Source organism: Xyrauchen texanus, chromosome 35, assembly GCF_025860055.1.
Source record: "Xyrauchen texanus isolate HMW12.3.18 chromosome 35, RBS_HiC_50CHRs, whole genome shotgun sequence".
Taxonomy (NCBI): domain Eukaryota; kingdom Metazoa; phylum Chordata; class Actinopteri; order Cypriniformes; family Catostomidae; genus Xyrauchen; species Xyrauchen texanus.
Window position 1 is genome coordinate 31,863,341 of NC_068310.1, and position 18,494 is coordinate 31,881,834.

Genomic DNA, 18,494 nt, shown 5'->3' on the forward strand with positions numbered 1-18,494 from the left:
CTGGATCCGATTCTTCAAGATGGCACGTTAAGGGTTGGCGGAAGACTCAACAAGTCTGCCATGCCAGAAAATGCAAAACATCCAGCAATTCTTTCAAAGCACAGCAGAGTTGCTACATTGATTTTGAGAGACATACACCAAAGAACAGGACACTGTGGACGCAGTTATGTCTTGGCACAACTGAGATGCAGGTACTGGATCCCACAAGCCAATTCTGCAATTCGAAAGATAATCAACAAATGTACAGTGTGCCGCAGGAATAATGGAAAGGTTGGTGAGCAAAAGATGGCAAACCTGCCTGAAGATAGGGTCTTGCCAGATAAACCTCCTTTCACAAATACCGGCGTTGATTTCTTCGGGCCGTTTGACACCAAGCGGGGCCGGGGAACAGTCAAAAGGTACGGCGTGATGTTCACTTGCCTCACACTCAGAGCGGTGCACATCGAAGTTGCGGATAGCCTCGACACAGACTCCTGCATTAATGCAATTCGTCGCTTTATGTGTAGAAGAGGTCAAGTCACCATCATGCGTTCTGACAACGGCACAAATTTTGTGGCCGCTGAAAGAGAGTTGAGAGAAGCCATTCAACAGCTGGATAATGACAAGATTGAAAAAGCCTTGCAGCCAAATGGAATAAAGTGGATATTCAACAGCCCGGCCGCCGCACCAAGGCGGGGTTTGGGAAAGACAAATTAGGACTGTGCGAAGAATCCTTAACTCCCTGTTGAAAGAGCAGGCAGTGAGCGATGATTGTCTTCTGACAATAATGTGCGAGGTTGAAAGCATCATCAACGGCAGGCCTCTTACAACTGTTTCAGATGATGTGAATGACATAGAACCTCTAACACCCAATCACTTATTGCTGTTGAAATCTCAACCCAACATGCCTCCAGGGATTTTCAGCAAAGATGACATGTACACAAGAAAGAGATGGAAGCAAGTCCAATATCTTGTGGATTTATTTTGGACTAGATGGACACGTGAATACCTTCCAATTCTTCAGGAGTGCCAGAAATGGCTGAAGCCAAGAAGAAACTTCATGACGGGAGATGTTGTGCTACTAGTGGACAGTTCTTCCCCACGGAACTCCTGGCTCATGGGAAAAGTAGTTGAAACGTTGCCGGACTCCAATGGAACAGTACGAAGAGTGAAGATAAAGACCAAGACTAACACTCTGGAAAGACCTGTAAACAAACTGTGCTTGTTGGAAGAGGCGATGTCAGAAGAGTGAAAAGAGAAGAAACAAGTTGATAGTATATGGACATTTAGAAACTGTTTGGCTCTCAGTGTTTAAGTTATAATTGCTTAGTCCTCTTGCCTAACCAATTAGGGGCCGGGTAATGTAAGAGCCAAATAAGAATTAGTTCATCTAAAGTAATAGTTTAATTTAAAAACAGTTAAGTGTTAAAAAAGGAAACTATTTCTTGAAAATTCATTAGAAATGTATTGGTATAAAATCCATAATTTAGTAATGTTTAGGTTTGATAACATTTCAGTGTTTGAGCTTCCAATCAGGTAGTATTACGTCATAGCGTATTATGTGATGTAGTTTTTAGTTTGAAGTTAGAAATGTTGGAAGCAACACAGTTTTTTGACCGTGCGTACCATGTATGTGTACTTTTTATGTTAAATAAGTAAACATTTAAAAAGAAGACCGTTTGGTTTGTTCGTGTTTCAAATACTGGTTGTATTAAGACTGACTTCAAAAGGTGGTAGAAGAATTAGAAGAAACGAGACGCCATCACACCTATCATATGTCTTCGGAAGACTTGGAATATGATGCCGAAATTTATGACGATTTAGGGTCTTTTTTGCTATAAAATAAGTCACTTCACGATATCAACTGCCATTGTATTGTAGACTGCAATATTTACTAAAACATCTCCTTTTGTGTTCAGCATAAGAAAAAAAGTAATATGGGACTGGAACGCTGGTCTTTTCAGCAAATAGTGTCACTCTTTCTCACCTTGCAGCCTTCACATGCATGGACACCATAGTGGAGACCAGATGCAATATCTCCACATACTTTACAAAGTAGCACCATGCCACCAGTTTCTGCTCAGATAAAGAGAAAAAAAGGGAGGGAAAAGGGGACAGGATGTAAAAAGACACAAAGTGGATACCTCTCTTAAATTTTGTATTGTAATGGACTGGTTCTCAACTGAAAAAAGAGAGGCCACTTACTAGTGAATGTCCCAGTGAATCCACAAGGTCTTTTACCAGCGATGGGATGGGAGTAGCTGTGCTGGTTTGAACCTGCTGTGGAATTGTTGTAGACTTCAGGGAACTGAAAGACCAGTTTTGGAGATGATGGGGTTTCTCCACCTCCCTGCTGCTTAAGCACCCCAATCTCAGTGAATGTGACCTCCTCTGGGGAGGAGGGCTGGGAGTGGGAGGATGGAGACTGGGTTTGATAGCCACTGGAGGGGCTCCCTGGGCTGGGACTGGCACTGCCATTGGAACCAGCGTAAAGTATCACACTCCCTGTAGAAACACAGATATCAAGTATATGAAGCCTCTGACCAAGGAGCAAAACACTTCAACCAAAGTTTTTATCAAAATATTGCACCACATGAAATTAAACTTCTACTTTGATTAAGCAACTCTGAATTGCATTTACAATTAAATTATTACATTAATCTGTGGTCAATTAAATTTTGAAGATACATTTTTGTAAGTTAAACCAACTTTAATTTTTTACATGTTCAATCCCTATTTAAAAAGGATTGTGTATCCTATGAAATTCAATATATTTCAAATTCAACTTGAAAATTACCATTAGGATCTTTTAGGGTTGATTCAGAAATGTACATTTAAATAACAGGTTGAATTTTGATCTTGCAACAAGGATGTATTAAGAGTGTGGTGATGTAGCCTTAATCGTCATGATAAATGACTGGGGTGCGCTCTGTTCTTTCAGAGAAGTTGCCTCATTGCTCTGAATGCAACAGACACAATTGCTCGTTCATACGAAACGATCTCGAGCGCTAAAAATTAATGGTTGCACAGCAACAGATTACGACGTCCCCCGTTGAAACAACCCAGCGTGCTATATGGCTTTATTTGAGTAGCCCTTCACTATTTGAAATGAAACTAGCTACGTGTTTTAATCCCATCCCCCCCGTAGGCTTCTCCTTCTCTCAGCATCCTATCGCATCCTCTCCTGTCATGCGCTCAGGATGTGCTGCCTGACCACTGTCTCACGTGTTCGCGAGCTGTCCTGCCTTTCCTCTCCAATAATAGCCCTCATGGCTCCGCTGGCACAGTGCCCCAGCCTACTGCACAACACCTGACCGCCGCCTCACATGGATCCCTGACACCGTTTCTGCCCAAACCAAATCCGCAATCTCGTGTAAACCTCTATAACAATCGCGAGTCGCGCGCTCTTTGGCAAAAGCATACACAGGGGGCGCGCGCGCGACAGAAGATTCCATTGTTTTGCGTTTGCGATACGGTTTCATGCACAGATGGACGCATGCAGGCATTGCCTGTAAGAGAAGGGCAACTAGGATCACGTTTTGTTAGAATGTGCGCCGTGGCTTTGGCTTGACTTTTAAACAACCTAAGGACACGGTCGGTCGGGTCTGGGCCAGGGAATTGCGGTTCAAGCTCAGTCGCAGTGCCTAAAAAGCAGATTGAACTTGCGAATCAATCTGCACAAAGGTTCTGATTTCCCCACAACAATAGAGGATTGCATGAAGTTTGACAATAAACTTTCAGTAGGAAACTGTAAACCTAAAATGCATACATGGGTCAAAAATAAACGTTTTACCTACATTGTTCACACTAGCCTAATAGTCTTTTTATCTGACTTTCCAGGAATTACACTATTATGGTATTTTAGTTCATGTATACATGCAAGTCTGCCATTTTATACTATTAAAAGAGTGTAATAAAATGTTGTTAATATGTGGGTCAAAATATTTTTCTTTTTTCATTTTCCATCTGTTATCTTTATATGAAATTACATACAGTGAATGCCAAATAATACCATGTTTATGTTCAGATTTATATTTAATAAATAGTAAATAACAAGCTGTTATTGCCCATTTCTATAAACAGGTTTCCTTTTACAGTCCTCCATGTGACTCTGTTATTTTTCTTTACACATCATGTAGAACTCCTCTGTGGGAAGGAAGGCAAACAGGGGTACAAGATCAAACTACCACCAAACATCTTCCTTATTCCTCCTGCTTGTGTTTTCTCATGCTGCACATGGTATTTATTTTAGCTCAAGTGTTTTTGTAATCCTTTCACGTGCGGCAGGATTTATTATTGACGTACTGCAGAGCTAGATTTTACAGCCGTGTGATAGAGAGCCCTGAGCATGCTACTCAGCCCTGCCCAGCTTAGTAACTCCACAAAACACACAGAAATACTCACACCTGGATGCACATGTGAGGCGGCGAGAACATGACATTATAACAGGATATGCCCCTCATTAAAGAACAGCAGTGTCTGAGGCACAGCTGTTTTTTGTCACCTGTTTGAAATGACTGTAAAATATTTAAGGCTTTAATTATATTTATCTGAAAGCGATAGGCATGATAACGGATGTTCCCCGCCCTGTCGTTCACCTTGGGTTTGACATAAACAATACTAGTTTCTACAAGCTAAAAGAGGCGCCATGTATATGTCTTACCAAGCCACCATAAATTGGGGCCAGTGGAAACACCAGCATAAATTAAAGAATCAGCATGTCTACACCAGCTCATTGTGAGTTTAGGCGAATGCTAATCTAGTAAGTAAAGGCAGGCATAGAAACATGAGTACTTTACAGAGACAATAACTCCCTACATCCTCAAACGCTGCCATGGGAAAAGAGCTGAAATACTCAGCTTTGCATGTCTTTGCGTATTTGCCTTGATATGCATTAGCACATCTTCACGTTTCTGCATATGAAGCTGTGGTGACACATAAGTTTGTTGCTTTAAATGTATGTAAGCAACTGTTATGAACTAAATACGTAGAAAAACGTTAGCACCTTGACAAAGAGAGTATATAAAGCAATTTACAGAAGACAAACTGTATATATATGCATACTCATTCACATACTGTACATATGCAATGATATACAAGACAATATAATCAACATAAGTAAACTGCAAATAAGAGAATAAATGGGAATACAAATTACAAGTATAATGAGCATTTGTTATTGCATGGTTTTGCTGGTTTTGAGTGTTACCTTGATCATCAAGAGACTTTCAAGTATAATTAAAATAAACATCTTCCATTCTCAAATAGGTCACATGCCCCATCCAAGTTATGAAGCCATGAGACCAACTTTACCCATTCATCTCGAATCAGAAACCTATTAAATCCTAAACTGCATTTTAAACCTCACAAACCAAAACTGATCATGTACAAATTTTGTTATTTGTACAATGCATGGACAATGCAGTGTATTATCATGGGGGCAGCTGTCATGAGGCTGTGTTTGTTTGTGTAAAACGCTCCAAAGGAAAAAGTTGCATAAGGCGGGAAAACGTGATGAGGCGCTACACTGACTGCATGAAATCGCTGACCCACTGACCAACCTCCCCCTTTCCGCCTTACAATCTGCATCAAAACATTAGAGTGAGTGAAAGAAGCGGTGGGTGGGGGCGTGAATATCACGCGCCGCACGCGGCTTAGCGAGCGCATGCACGTGAGGAGGACTGTAGGAGTGACTGGAATGCGTTCAGTGGGAAGATATCGCGCGCGCTGCTAAAAGCCTCCAGCTTCGGTTATAATTGAAAAGCGCTACAAAACAGAGCATGATGCTATAATGGTGATGGGGATGAAAGGTCCGTTACCCCCTGTGCAATTCATTGTGCACCTTGGACGCCCCGATGTCAAAAGAGAATAGGCTGTGTGAAATATGCATCAATTGGACCTTATTCAAGATCACCATTAAAAGCATTGTCAGTTTTTTCAGGAAGAATAAAAATAGAGCTGATAGTATAGGCATACTACTACACATTCAAATTCTCGGTCATGGAATAAACAACCACTTTTTTGATAATTTAAGGTAATTTTTGTTACACAATTGTCAAACGTCCAACATAAGTTTCATAAATGATGTTTATAAACCGTTTAATATCAGTAGATTAGTAAACCAAACCATATAGTTCACACAGTTTTACATAAGGGACAAAATTCGGGATATTAGTAGTGCTGAAGTCACTTTTAAGGTGCATAATATGTAAATATTAAAAATATTCGAATAGCCTCACACCTTAAATGGGGGGTGTAGGCCTACAATATAGCGGTGACAATACTGGTATTAATCGGTATTCAACTTTTTTTTTTCGGTCAGAACAGGTTATTATTAAAAGCAGACATTGCCTTATCAAATTAAAAGAGAGTACACTTTTTCTATAGAATATTTTAAAAGTACAAAATTGTTATCAATCTTTTGTAGGCAATTGTACATTTAAATGGTTTGATGCCAAAAGTAAACATTTGATTTTGCTTAGTATTACTTATTTTCGTTTAAAAACCAGCAAACTACTATAGATTTATAAAAATCGGCTATTATTCTTTTTATAAATTATTCATCAAAGATCGGTATCGACCGAAATATCGATACCGGTATATTTCGATATAACCTAAACAAGTAAATGTTTGAGTTAATTTAGTGGGTCTAGCCCTTTATTTGTTAAACACAAAATATATTTTGTTTCCCTTTTCAATAGACTCTGTGTGGCCTGTCACTCACAAAGTAATTTGCTCGGATGTTATTATTGTCATATCTGTAATGACTTAATGCTGGTCAATAGCTGAGGCGTGCCGCGTTATTGTACCGTGCCTCCTATTTGTTTCGCATGGTTTCAAAGCTTCCTGTCAACTGTACAGAGTTGAGGGTGCGCCAAGCACGAGACAATGTTCCATCACCTGTCCCGGAACGTGACTGCAGCTTTTGCAAATGAATCAGCCGTCAACTCTGAAGTGGACTTGGTTGACCGAGCCAATGTGTAAGTGGCCCTTGGCAAACCTCAGTGATGCACCGCTTTCCGAAACAGCTTAACCGTTTAACCTCCAACTATGCTCTCTCCAGCAAAGTTTTTTTATTTATTTGTTATATACAAACTGCATGACGTGTATGTTAAACAGATCGCACAGTTATAGTTATTACTGTTTGTTGCATTTAATCAAGCGCTCGTGCGGACTTCCGCCACATGGTGAGACCGTCAACAATGTTTCTCGACAGTTTCTCCACCCCTTTCCAGCTTTTCTTTTCATCTAATCATTCGATTAGTAATCATACTATAGTTTATACTAGTAAACTCTGCTGATATGTCTGAGCCAAGTTTGACAGCACTCTTATCTCTAACTCCAGTAGCTTGGACCATCTGCACCTGAGTTTGTTTTCATGGCGTAGAACAGGAAGTTGTTAGAGCACGCGCAAGCAGATTCCATGAAAGCAATCACACGGTTTATGACAGAATAAGTACCAGCAGTTGTTTTTGCTACGTTAATGTTTATCTCAATAGCCCTATATATGATAACTTAGACTGGATCTATTAATGCACCTTGTACTGTTTACACACCGAGTTCAATACTCAAAGTATGACAATGCATTCATGACACCTGCTTAGATCATCAGCAAATCAGTTATCATACAGTACAATCCATTGTTGCATTACAAATAACACACTCAAATGTCATATGAAACATGGAAAGCAGATCAATGCCGTTAATATCCTAAAGTTAGAGGCAGACTGTGCATTGCACTGTGCACTGAAACGCAATTTCTTTAGAAAACACAAAGTACAGCATATAAATGCACTTAATTTTAAGTTCAGCATTTGCATTAAATGCTAGAATGATTACAAAAAATGTCAGTTTTTAACCAGAACAACATCACTACAACTGCAACTATTGTTGTTATTAATAATAATAATAAAAGGATAATATATAATCAAGGAATTCACAATAATAATAATAATAATAATAATAATACAAATCTTACCAGGGCTGTTATCCATTCCTGATGTGTTTTGTAAGAGCCTCTGACTTCAAAATAAATGCCTTTAATAAAGTCTCAGTGTGTCCGTATGTTGAAGCAAAAGTCGGCTGAAAACAGGTGAAAAGGTCGAGAAATGCCGATGCATATACAGCGTGCAGCCCAAAGAAGGCAGGGAATGTCTCTCGAACAGAGAGCATTGGCAGTCGAGCCAAAATACACTCGCGAACTCTCAGTGAAGATGCACCTTCAGTGCGGAGCTACATGTATTCTGTCTGTTCTACAGTGAAGTCTGGAGTACGAGCCTGTGCATTGCCATCAGCATCTCTGTGGGGCTGTCAAACTCCACTTACACTCCTACTAGCCATGCACACCCACCCACATCAATCACGTTTTCATGTGACTGACAAATGTGACTGGATTTAGGGAAGCCGTCAACTTCTGTTCTCTTTGACGGGGATTTATCTCACTCTACGTGCTCTGTGATCTCCTTGGTTTCCCTTTCCCTTTTATCCTGGCGTGCATATTCAGTGGCGGCTATGTACCGAGCTGTGCTGGATGCGATTATTCGCCTGTGCTATATGCTGGTAAAGCCACGCTGCATGTGCCCTCTGCATGTGCTGGAGAACGCGCTGTCCTACTGACACACATTTTATGCAAAACACATCGTGAGACGAGGCGACATGAGAGGCATGCACATGGACTGCAGGCGGGGCTCTGCGTGACTGCTGAATCGCGCGAATTTTGAAATATGTCTTCCAGCATGTGAACGATACATTAATAGACTACGTATTACTGTGTAAACAAGTCCACGTAAACAATATATCAATTCACTTTGCATTTAAAATGTTCTCGGTTCAGAGCTCGTGCTGTTTAGGATGATAAATATCAGAGATTTGGCATCATGGGGTGGCTAAATTAATGTTGTTAGCCTATATCTATATATATCTTAACTTTTGATTAAAACATATTTTCAAGGGGTTTCGGGAAACTGCATGGTTCAGCGTGTTTATAGTCCAATCTGTAGATTATAAACAATACATGGTGTAAAACAATGAAGGTATATTCAGTGATTAGAAACATTTTGGGTAGGCAACTACCCATAACTAATTATAAGCCTGCTCTAGTATAAACTGAATACGGCAAAACAGCGGCCTCTTCTGGTTAATTGAAGAGCACCGCTGTACTTTCATCCATGGTCATACCTAGTGCTGTTGTGGTGGTCTAAATAAAGATACATTGAAATACATTTATTTAATTTATTTAAATATACATCCTATGCATAGAACCAAATAATTATAAAAATTATTATAAAAATAAATAAAGATAGAAGACAAGATGTTATTGTAGCTAAAAATGAGTGAAGCTTTTGGCGAAGATTTTTTTTTAATTTTATTTGTATTTTTTTTTCTCTATTCGCGAATTTTTTTTTTATTTTTTTTTTTATTCATTATTAATAATATAATACAACAACATCTGTTTATGCCAGGGTTGATACACAAAATACACTACTAAAACAGGCATACAAGACAAACAATAACCATAAAATAAAATTAAAAATAAAACAAGACCAAATTACATAAAAGGATGCAAATTAAACATATTTAGAGAGTACAAGATCTGTCTTAATAGCCTTTCTATTTTTAAGACCTCTTACAGTGGTGTGATATTGTTTTAGCTCTGTTAAAAGGTGTTCAAAATTTGGTTTGGACTCTGCCCATTTCTTCTTATGAATATGGAATTTTCCTAAGACTAAAAACAATTGGACACAAAAAGAAAAATCCTTATCTGTTCCACCATCTTCAAAGTAAAGAAACACATCTTTTCCCCTCAATGTAAACGTTTGTCCAGTTTTACGTCTTATATAGTTTTCAACATCTCTCCAAAATATCTTATTATATGTACAATCATAAAACAGATGACAAATTGTTTCATCATAATTACCACAAAAAGTACAGGAATATTCAATATCAATTTTAAATCTCTCTAAAGTTTTCTTTGCTGGGTATATTCTATGTACAATTTTATAAGACACCTCCTTTATTTTATTATTTAAGAGGAACTTGTCCCCAATTAACCACATTCTTTCCCATTTGATTTCTTCAAAACGAGAAGCCCAAAAGGATCGTGCTGCAGGAAGTGTTTTAGTGTGCATTAGATTCCTAATGTATTTGTTTGGACATTTTTTGGTAGTGATGTCAATGTCGCCAAGGACAATTTCTTGTGTAGTCAAATAACTGCCACTTACAACAGTTGAGTTATATTTTAAAATCTGAATGATTATTTCTTGGCACAGCATCAAAAACGATAGCATACTCCCTAGGGGAGACAGGAAATTTTGCTTTTGAAAGAAACTCGTCGTATGTTAGTAACTGACCTTCTGTGTTCATGAGTTGTTCAACTAATAGAATGTTGTTATCAACCCATCTTTGGTAATATATAGATTTATTTTTATATTGAACATTCCTGTTGTTCCAAATATAACAGTTCGTGGGAGAAAAATTGTGTTTGTAGACCATTTTCCAGGCTAACAGGGCATGCTTGTGAAAGTTGGCCAACTTCACAGGTAACTTCTCAATTTTAAAATCATATTTCAACAAGAAGTTTAATCCTCCCAGTGAATCAAAAATGTATTTGGGAAAGGTGTTCCAAATGGTCTCTGCTTCCTTAATTAAATTACTTAACCATCTCACCAAAAAGGAATTACTTAAGGTTTCAAAGGTCAACACTTCAAGACCACCATCTTTCCTTAAATTACATAAAATATCTTTACGTAAATAATGGGATCTATTCCTCCAAATGAAATTAAATAAGATCTTATCAAGTTTTTTATATACACTAGCTGGCATTCCCACGGCTAAAGATAGATAGACGGCACGTGATATCCCTTCTGCCTTAGACAATAAAACTCTGCCATTCAGTGACAAATCCCTCATCAACCATATATTAAATCTTTTCCTTATTTTCTCTACTATGGGGTCAAAATTGAGATTGCAACGCCTTTTTTCATTTTTTTCAATGATAACCCCCAAGTATGTTATTGTATTTTTAACAGGAATACCACTTATTTCTGATAAGTCACATTCCTTTAGTGATAACAAGGCAGATTTATTTAGATTCATTCTTAAACCCGAGACTTCGGAGAATTTTGTAATAGAATCAATTGCTTTGATAACCTCGTGCTTATTACGGAGAAATAATGCTGTGTCATCCGCTAACTGTGAAATTTTAAATTCTGTACCTAATGTCAATATACTTTGGAACTGGGCATTTTTAATATGTCTGGCCATAATTTGTGTAACAAGGAGAAAAAGAAAAGGGCTAAGGGGACATCCTTGTCGTATTCCACGACCGACCTCAAATCTAGGAGTTGTGCCATGCGCAAGTTTAACTGAGCTGTTACATCCTCTGTATAGAGTTTGAATAGCCTTTAAAAACTGTTCTCCAAAACCAAAGCATTTGATCGTTTTTAACATAAATTGATGACTAACTGTGTCAAATGCTTTTTAAAAATCGAGAAATAGTACAAAACTATCATCTACTATGTATTCATTGTAATCAATCATATCCAAAATCAAACGTATATCATTACCTATATTCCGGCCTGGCATAAAGCCTGATTGTTCTTCATCAATTATATCATCTAACCCTGATTTTAATCTTTTAGCAAAAATTAGTGCAAATATTTTAGCATCACTATTCAATAAACTAATCGGTCTCCAATTTTCAATACTTAATTTATCTTTGTTTGGTTTGGGTATCAGTTTAATAAGTCCTTGTCGCATAGTTGGTGGGAGTTCCCTTTTCTTAATGGCTTCTATATAAACTTTAACTAAAAAAGGAGCTAACAATTGGTCAAAAACCTTTTAGAATTCACTTATTAGCCCATCATTCCCTGGCGATTTATTTTCTTTTAGAGAGGCAATACATTTTTGCACTTCTGATAAACAAATCTCTCTGTCACAAACCAATTTAAAGCCATCGTCAATGACATCAATATAATTTTGTGTACTTTTTAGGAAGAGATCCATGTTTTTTGCATTTTCGACATCAGTAGAGTACAATCCTTGATAAAAATCAGCAACGTATTTTGATATCTGCATCTTATCATCACAGACAACATCATTGATTTTCAATTTACTTAGGGATGATACTTCAAAGTTTCTTTTTTCTAGATTAAAGAAATATTTAGTGCATTTTTCCCCTTTTTCAAGCCATTTCCTCCTAGATCTGACAAAAGCCCCTTTAGCTTTGTCTTCATACATCTTATCCAATTTAAGTTGTAAAGAAGTTAGTTCTGTAAATTCACATCCAGTTAAATTAACTTTCTCTGATAGCTTTATTAATCTAGTGATAACTCTGGATTCTTCCTCTCTCTTATCTTTGGCTATTTTCTTCCCTAGTATTATAGCTAACTTACGAACTTCAAACTTCATTAGCTCCCAACAGCTTCCAAAGTTGTCATCAAGATTAGCTTTTCTCCAGTATTTTCCAATTATCACGGCGGCATCATCCTTAAATTGTTTATTTTGTAATAGCATTTGGTTTAATTTCCAATAATCTCTGTTTGGTCTGTAACTAAGTATTATTAAATCTATCTTTATATAAATGGCTTGGTGATCTGTGAGAACAGTAGGTTCTATATGAACTGAAACCATCTTGTCATCGATCTCGAAGAGATCAACCAGAAATCTATACTGGGACTGCTGTGACCTATCTTTATTACTCCAAGTATATATGCTTTTGTTGGGATTTTTGTGTCTCCAGATATCGACAAGACTCATCCTTTGACATACATTCTCCAACTCATCTGAAGAACTGTTTCTTGGAGGCCATCTATCCAGATTTCCATCCATAACTGTATTAAAATCACCTCCCCATATAATCTTGGCAGTAGGAAAAGTTGTAATCAGCTGGTTAATTTTATTTTCTATTGTTGTAAATAATAACTTGTTGTCTTTTTTGTTGTTACACGCATATATGTTTATAATAATGAATTGGGAATGATCTACATCACCAACCAGTATTATCCATCTCCCATTTGAATCTGCTAAATGTTTAATAATGTGCCCTTTAAAGTTTCCCTGTAAAATAGCGACCCCTGCTGACCGGTTACTCCCAAATGAAAACCATATAGTTTTCCCCCATTGACTCTTCCAAAAATATCCGAATTAGTAGCATGAGTCTCCTGTATAAAATAAAAATCAGCACCTTTGTTTTGAAAAAATAAAAATAAACATTTCCTTTTCAATTGGTCTCTAGCACCTCTGGCATTTACAGAAAAAACAGATACAGACATAAAAACTCAGAACAAATAACGTTAACTGTATGAACTTCTTTGCAAAAACTGCAGAGATAACTGCTCTAATGTAATCATTAGCTGCCTCAATGCCCCTTATTACACAAGGGGGGTTACCTTAAGATATGGTTGCACTTCAACAGAGCATACAGGATCTTTCCTTTTCAGGTGTCTTTAATTCCACGAAATAAGACTTCTCTCCTCTCTTTCTTGCCGCTTCTACAGTTGGCCAGAGCCGGCCGCGAATGGCTCTGTCTTCAGCGGTCAGATCTTCTTTGAAACGAAGCTTCTTGCTGCTCAGGAACTCACTCTTCTTAGATGCCCTCCAGATTAAGTCTCTCGCTGTTCTCGACACAAACCGGATGATCACTGGTCTTGGTTGCTGATTGGAATTGCCATCTTTGCGTCTTCCAATTCTGTGGACAACGTCGATTGCCTCCATCACTGCTCCAACCTCACTAGCCGACAGCACCGCACGGCAAACCTCTTGCACACGAGACTCATCCTCTCTCTCTGGGATCCCATGCAAACGTAGGTTCTGTCGTCGGCTGTACCGATCACTCTCATTTACTTTAGTTTCCATTTCACTGACTTTTCTCTGGAGTGTCTCACATTAAATTTTTAAGATGCTATTCTGCTTTTTCAGATCTGCCATATCTTTATGACAAAAGTCCAAAGACTTTTTCAAACCATCTATCTGGACTGTATTGTAGTGTACCGCCTTGTCTGTCTGATCCGCCCGTTCATTTATCTTGTCGATGACGGCAGAGATGATGGTATCCTGAAGTTCCAGAAGCGATGGCTGTTCTTCGTTGCCTCTTGCCTTTTTTATTTGTGGTTTTGTAGGCGTATGAGGAGATGAGACACACTCCTCAGAAACACTGGCCTGGCATGCATAAGAGTGTATTTCTCGGGCAGTCCGTTTTTCCTTAATTGTCGCCACTTCCATTGCGCTGTTATGCTAGCTGCAGAGTTAGCAATGACTAGCTTGAATAATAAGACGCTATTTTTCCGAAGACCAGCAGAAAAAAAAAACTATGAAATGCAATAACACTGCAGTCGAGCAATCAGTGAAAAAAACTTTTAGCAGCAAAATTAAATTCTAAATGTTAATTTGAGCAGCAATCTTCAACAGTCGTTACAGGTCTACTCAAAACGCATCTGGTCTCGCCGCCATCTTGAATCGGCTCTCTGCTTTTGGCGAAGATGTGCAGTGGACCAACGGTTCACCTGTGTCATGTGACGTCACTGCATGGCCGCCATGTTTGTGACCAATATTCCATATACCTTCATTGTGCTGCACTGTGAGATGTGACAACATTCTTCATGAGTTAAAAGCAGCTCCTACAGATGGACTCAGCACATACGTTTTTAAATACTGGGACTAAATCAGTCCAGAAAACAACACAAAATAATTTGTAACTTCTGAATTGGAGATGTTTTGTACCGGTGGGCACGTGTGCAGGGGCGTGTTTACGATTTCTGAGGCCCCAAGCAACCAACCAACCCGGGGCCAACACCTGAAGCTTATATTATAATGCAGCTCTGTATTGTTCATCATGTTGCAAAAGGCTGTATTTAATGTAGGCCATCATAGGCAACATTCGTTACAGTATTGTAACAGTAAACATACAAGCCACGGCGGCCCCTCAGCACACTAGAGCATTAAAAAAATAAAAAATAACAACCCCCACCTTGCCGTTTATCAAGCGCTGACAATTTGCTTGGTGCAGAATAATCTGGAATAATTAAAAAAATTGTAACGGTCACCTCTTTGCAGCCTGAACTTGTTCAGAACGATCTTTTGTGACACCTGGGCTAAAAACAGTCTAGACGCAGCACAACGAATGAAACAAAATGCAGGTGTCTCAACATGCGTTTTTGAAATCTGATTTTTAACGACAAAGTGTCTAAAATTGTGCCGGTCCTCCATGAGTCACTGAAGAAACAGCGAGACGCGGTACAGCAGTCAAGAGCATTCGTCCAGCGCGTGTTTACATAGAGAAACAATGGAAAAACAGAATAGATTCTGAAAACACGTTCAAATAGGCAATTTTGACTTAGTTACAACCCCAGAGATTGTTGAGAGAAGTAGTCAAAATTAAGTGAAAGAACATAAAACAATGCAAATATGAAGAAAGAGAAACATTTTTTAAATTTCATCTCAATATTATTAGATGTTCTTTCATCGTGATTATATTTCATAATACTTTAACCAATGCATTATCTCACATTTTCATGTTGATTTCACAAATAATCATGTTTTATAATGACATTATTTATTTAGCATAGTTTTGGTCCTCTTTACGTCAATTTACTTCATTGACCAGCTAGGGAGTAAGAACTGTATTATTATTATTATTATTTATTTTATATTTTTTGCAAATTTACAAAACACATACCAAAGCTGATTTGGGACAGAGACATTGTAGACCCTCCGTTGAATAGCCCTTCGTCCTCTTAAGGCTCTTCCCACTGGATCAACTATTCTTAAACGCTCTCGCACTCGCCATCGCTGAACTCTGATCCCTCTTCCTCTCAAACTACCAGTGATGTAGGTCTCTCCTGAGCCAGGGGTTTGTTGAAGAACCTCAGTAATAAGATGATCAAGATCATCATTTGAAATGTTGGTGAAACTCGCATAGTCCACTAAACCATGTTGCCTCCTGTGGTTGTCAAGTGTTCGAATGTTTACAGACAACATTTGAGATTTGGCCATCCAGCTAAATCCTAAGTCCCGCATGTGAATCAGCAGAGCAGATAGTATGTTGTACCTTAAAGAAGAAAAAACTAAATAACAAAAATGTGTTAATTCACATATATAGTGTTAATTCATTTTCCTAATAACTTGTATTAATAATTTTGTTTGCAACTTGCAAAGAGGTTAGGTAGAAGTATTCTTGCATCATCCTCCATCAACATACACTTCCATTATCATCACTTACCTCAGCCTTCCCCTCTGTGATGCAGAATGTACACCCATACCATGTATATCAGCTTCTACCTGGAGTGCTATTTCAGCCAACATCTCCCTAAGAGATTCGTAAATTCCTTCGACAATGATGCATAATGTTCTTTCAGCAATATTTTGTTGACCATGATTACTCATAAGCACTAAGAATGTTGCAATAATGGAAATATGATCCTCAACATGGTGGGATGTTGTTTGGAGTATGACCAGCTGTTGCTAAAAAGTTTTATAGTTCAACTAAGAATTGTAAAATTTCAGGGACAGCCATTTTTAAAGTCATGGAATTCAGAAGGCTATTGCTCTTTTAACAAGGATATAACTCGCTATACATTATTCATTAAGTACTGTCAAATCTGCACTTTAATTCCATATATTCACACTTTCATTCTATATATTCAGACTTTCATTCCATATATTCAAGTTTCACTCCATATATTCAGACTTTCAATCCATATATTCAAGTTTCATTCCATATATTCAGAGTTTCATTCCATATATTCAAGTTTCATTCCATATATTCAAGTTTCACTCCATATATTCAAGTTTCATTCCATATGTTCAAGTTTCATTCCATATATTCAGACTTTCATTCCATATATTCAAGTTTCATTCCATATATTCAGACTTTCATTCCATATATTCAAGTTTCATTCCATATATTCACACTTTCATTCTATATATTCAAGTTTAATTTAATATATTCAGAGTTTCACTCCATATTTTCAGATTTTCATTCCATATGTTCAAGTTTCATTCCATATATTCAGACTTTCATTCCATATACTCAAACTTCATATTATAAATACACACAAAAAAAATATTATTATTATTATTTTTTTTTCATAAATTACAAACCCGAACACAAAGTTCTACTGACCCGAACAGACAACAGCGTATTCGCGTGTGTACCCAGAACAACATGTCACCCCTCAAGCGGTTTTTGCAGAGATTTCCTACTTGCGTGATGGTTAAACCCGCTACTGCACGTGTGTACTCGCCGGTCACACACCAGACCCGCCCGTGTACGAAGGTGAAACAAATATATTTAAATATTTGTGCTGACTTCAGACCTGTATGACACTTTCCCGCTGATGTTCACAAATATGGCGGCTGTGTAGAAAGTGACGTAACTGAAGCAGGTCAAGATTAAGTTGTATTGGGTAAAATTTAATATAATCTAAACATAAAAAATATACCGTGCCATTCTTTTATTCAAACACTTAAATGTTATCAATTTATTCACACATTTATTAAACATAAACAGTCTGTGCACTTTTTTTTTTTTTTTTTTTGCAATGCTTCTTGATATTAAGTCTATCAAATTATAATAAAAAACAACGTAGCCAGAATTCCCATTTATAAACATGCTAAATTTACAGTAATAGTGTTTGCAAACATAAAGCATGTGATAACAAGTTTGTCATCACAATTATTAAAGTGTTTGAATTTATTATGTTTTCTCTAATACACCACTCTGCGTGGTGAATAGCATAATCTGAATGAACAATTCAAATTGGACACATTATGTGACTTTACGTTGTAGTTTTATTCTTACCACTAGAGGCCACTATAAAGCAAGAAGTCGCTATTTTGCCATGCAGCGTTCAAAACTGTGTATGTAGCCTGTGTGATGTAGCCTATGCCCGAGTATACATAGGCTAGACTAGACCACAACTAAAAGCAAATCTTTTACATTTTCAGAAAACATTATTAACTTAATATTAACTAGTTTTTGCAAATTAGGACATCCTAACTTTTGTTAGATTTAATTAATGTATTACACAACTTGTAAGCATTAACCTATTTTTCAATGCCTTCATTTGGATTTTAAGACATTAGAAGTGTCTCCAGAAAGTCAGCCATTAAAATTCCTGCTTGCTTTCATTGTCTGTCTGTCTGTCTGTTTTTGTTTGTTTTTTTACCCCCAAAAAAGCTTGATTACAGCTTGTGTGCTTGACACGTTGATTGAAATGCTACATTTCACACGATAACTTGAAATAATTTGAACAGAATGTGGCACCTTACATAAACCCTGTTTCTTTAGTGTTTTGACAGTTGCCAGGGTTAATTGGTTGTGTTAAATTTGGAGCACTGTTGTGCAGCTATGAACACATGACTGTGGGCAACTCACGCACTGAGGAACATGTTATGGCAGGGCATGCTGTTAATTACAGAGGGAGAACGTATAGAGTTTGGGAACTGAACAGGGGCTGCTGCCAACATGCACACAGTAGAAACAACTTGTGCCTCGGGCTAGGCAGACAACCATCAGT

At 37.7% G+C, this 18,494-nt stretch overlaps 1 protein-coding gene across 2 annotated transcripts in view; it reads right to left on the reverse strand.

Annotated features, from left to right (window-relative positions):
* The window catches only part of nr1d4a (nuclear receptor subfamily 1, group D, member 4a), a 29,693-nt gene extending 12,970 nt beyond the window's left edge, over nucleotides 1-16,723 (reverse strand). The window contains exons 1-3 of one of the 2 annotated variants that reach the window (XM_052106035.1): nucleotides 15,653-16,723; nucleotides 2,185-2,484; nucleotides 1,967-2,055 (exon numbers count right to left, since the gene is read on the reverse strand). In XM_052106035.1, coding sequence (XP_051961995.1) covers nucleotides 1,967-2,055; nucleotides 2,185-2,484; nucleotides 15,653-15,677 — 414 coding nt within the window. In that variant the 5' untranslated portion in view covers nucleotides 15,678-16,723. Of the gene's footprint in view, nucleotides 1-1,966; nucleotides 2,056-2,184; nucleotides 2,485-7,957; nucleotides 8,498-15,652 lie in introns of those variants that run through there. The other variant, XM_052106036.1, reaches the window with a different exon arrangement.
* Nucleotides 16,724-18,494: the final 1,771 nt, after the last annotated feature.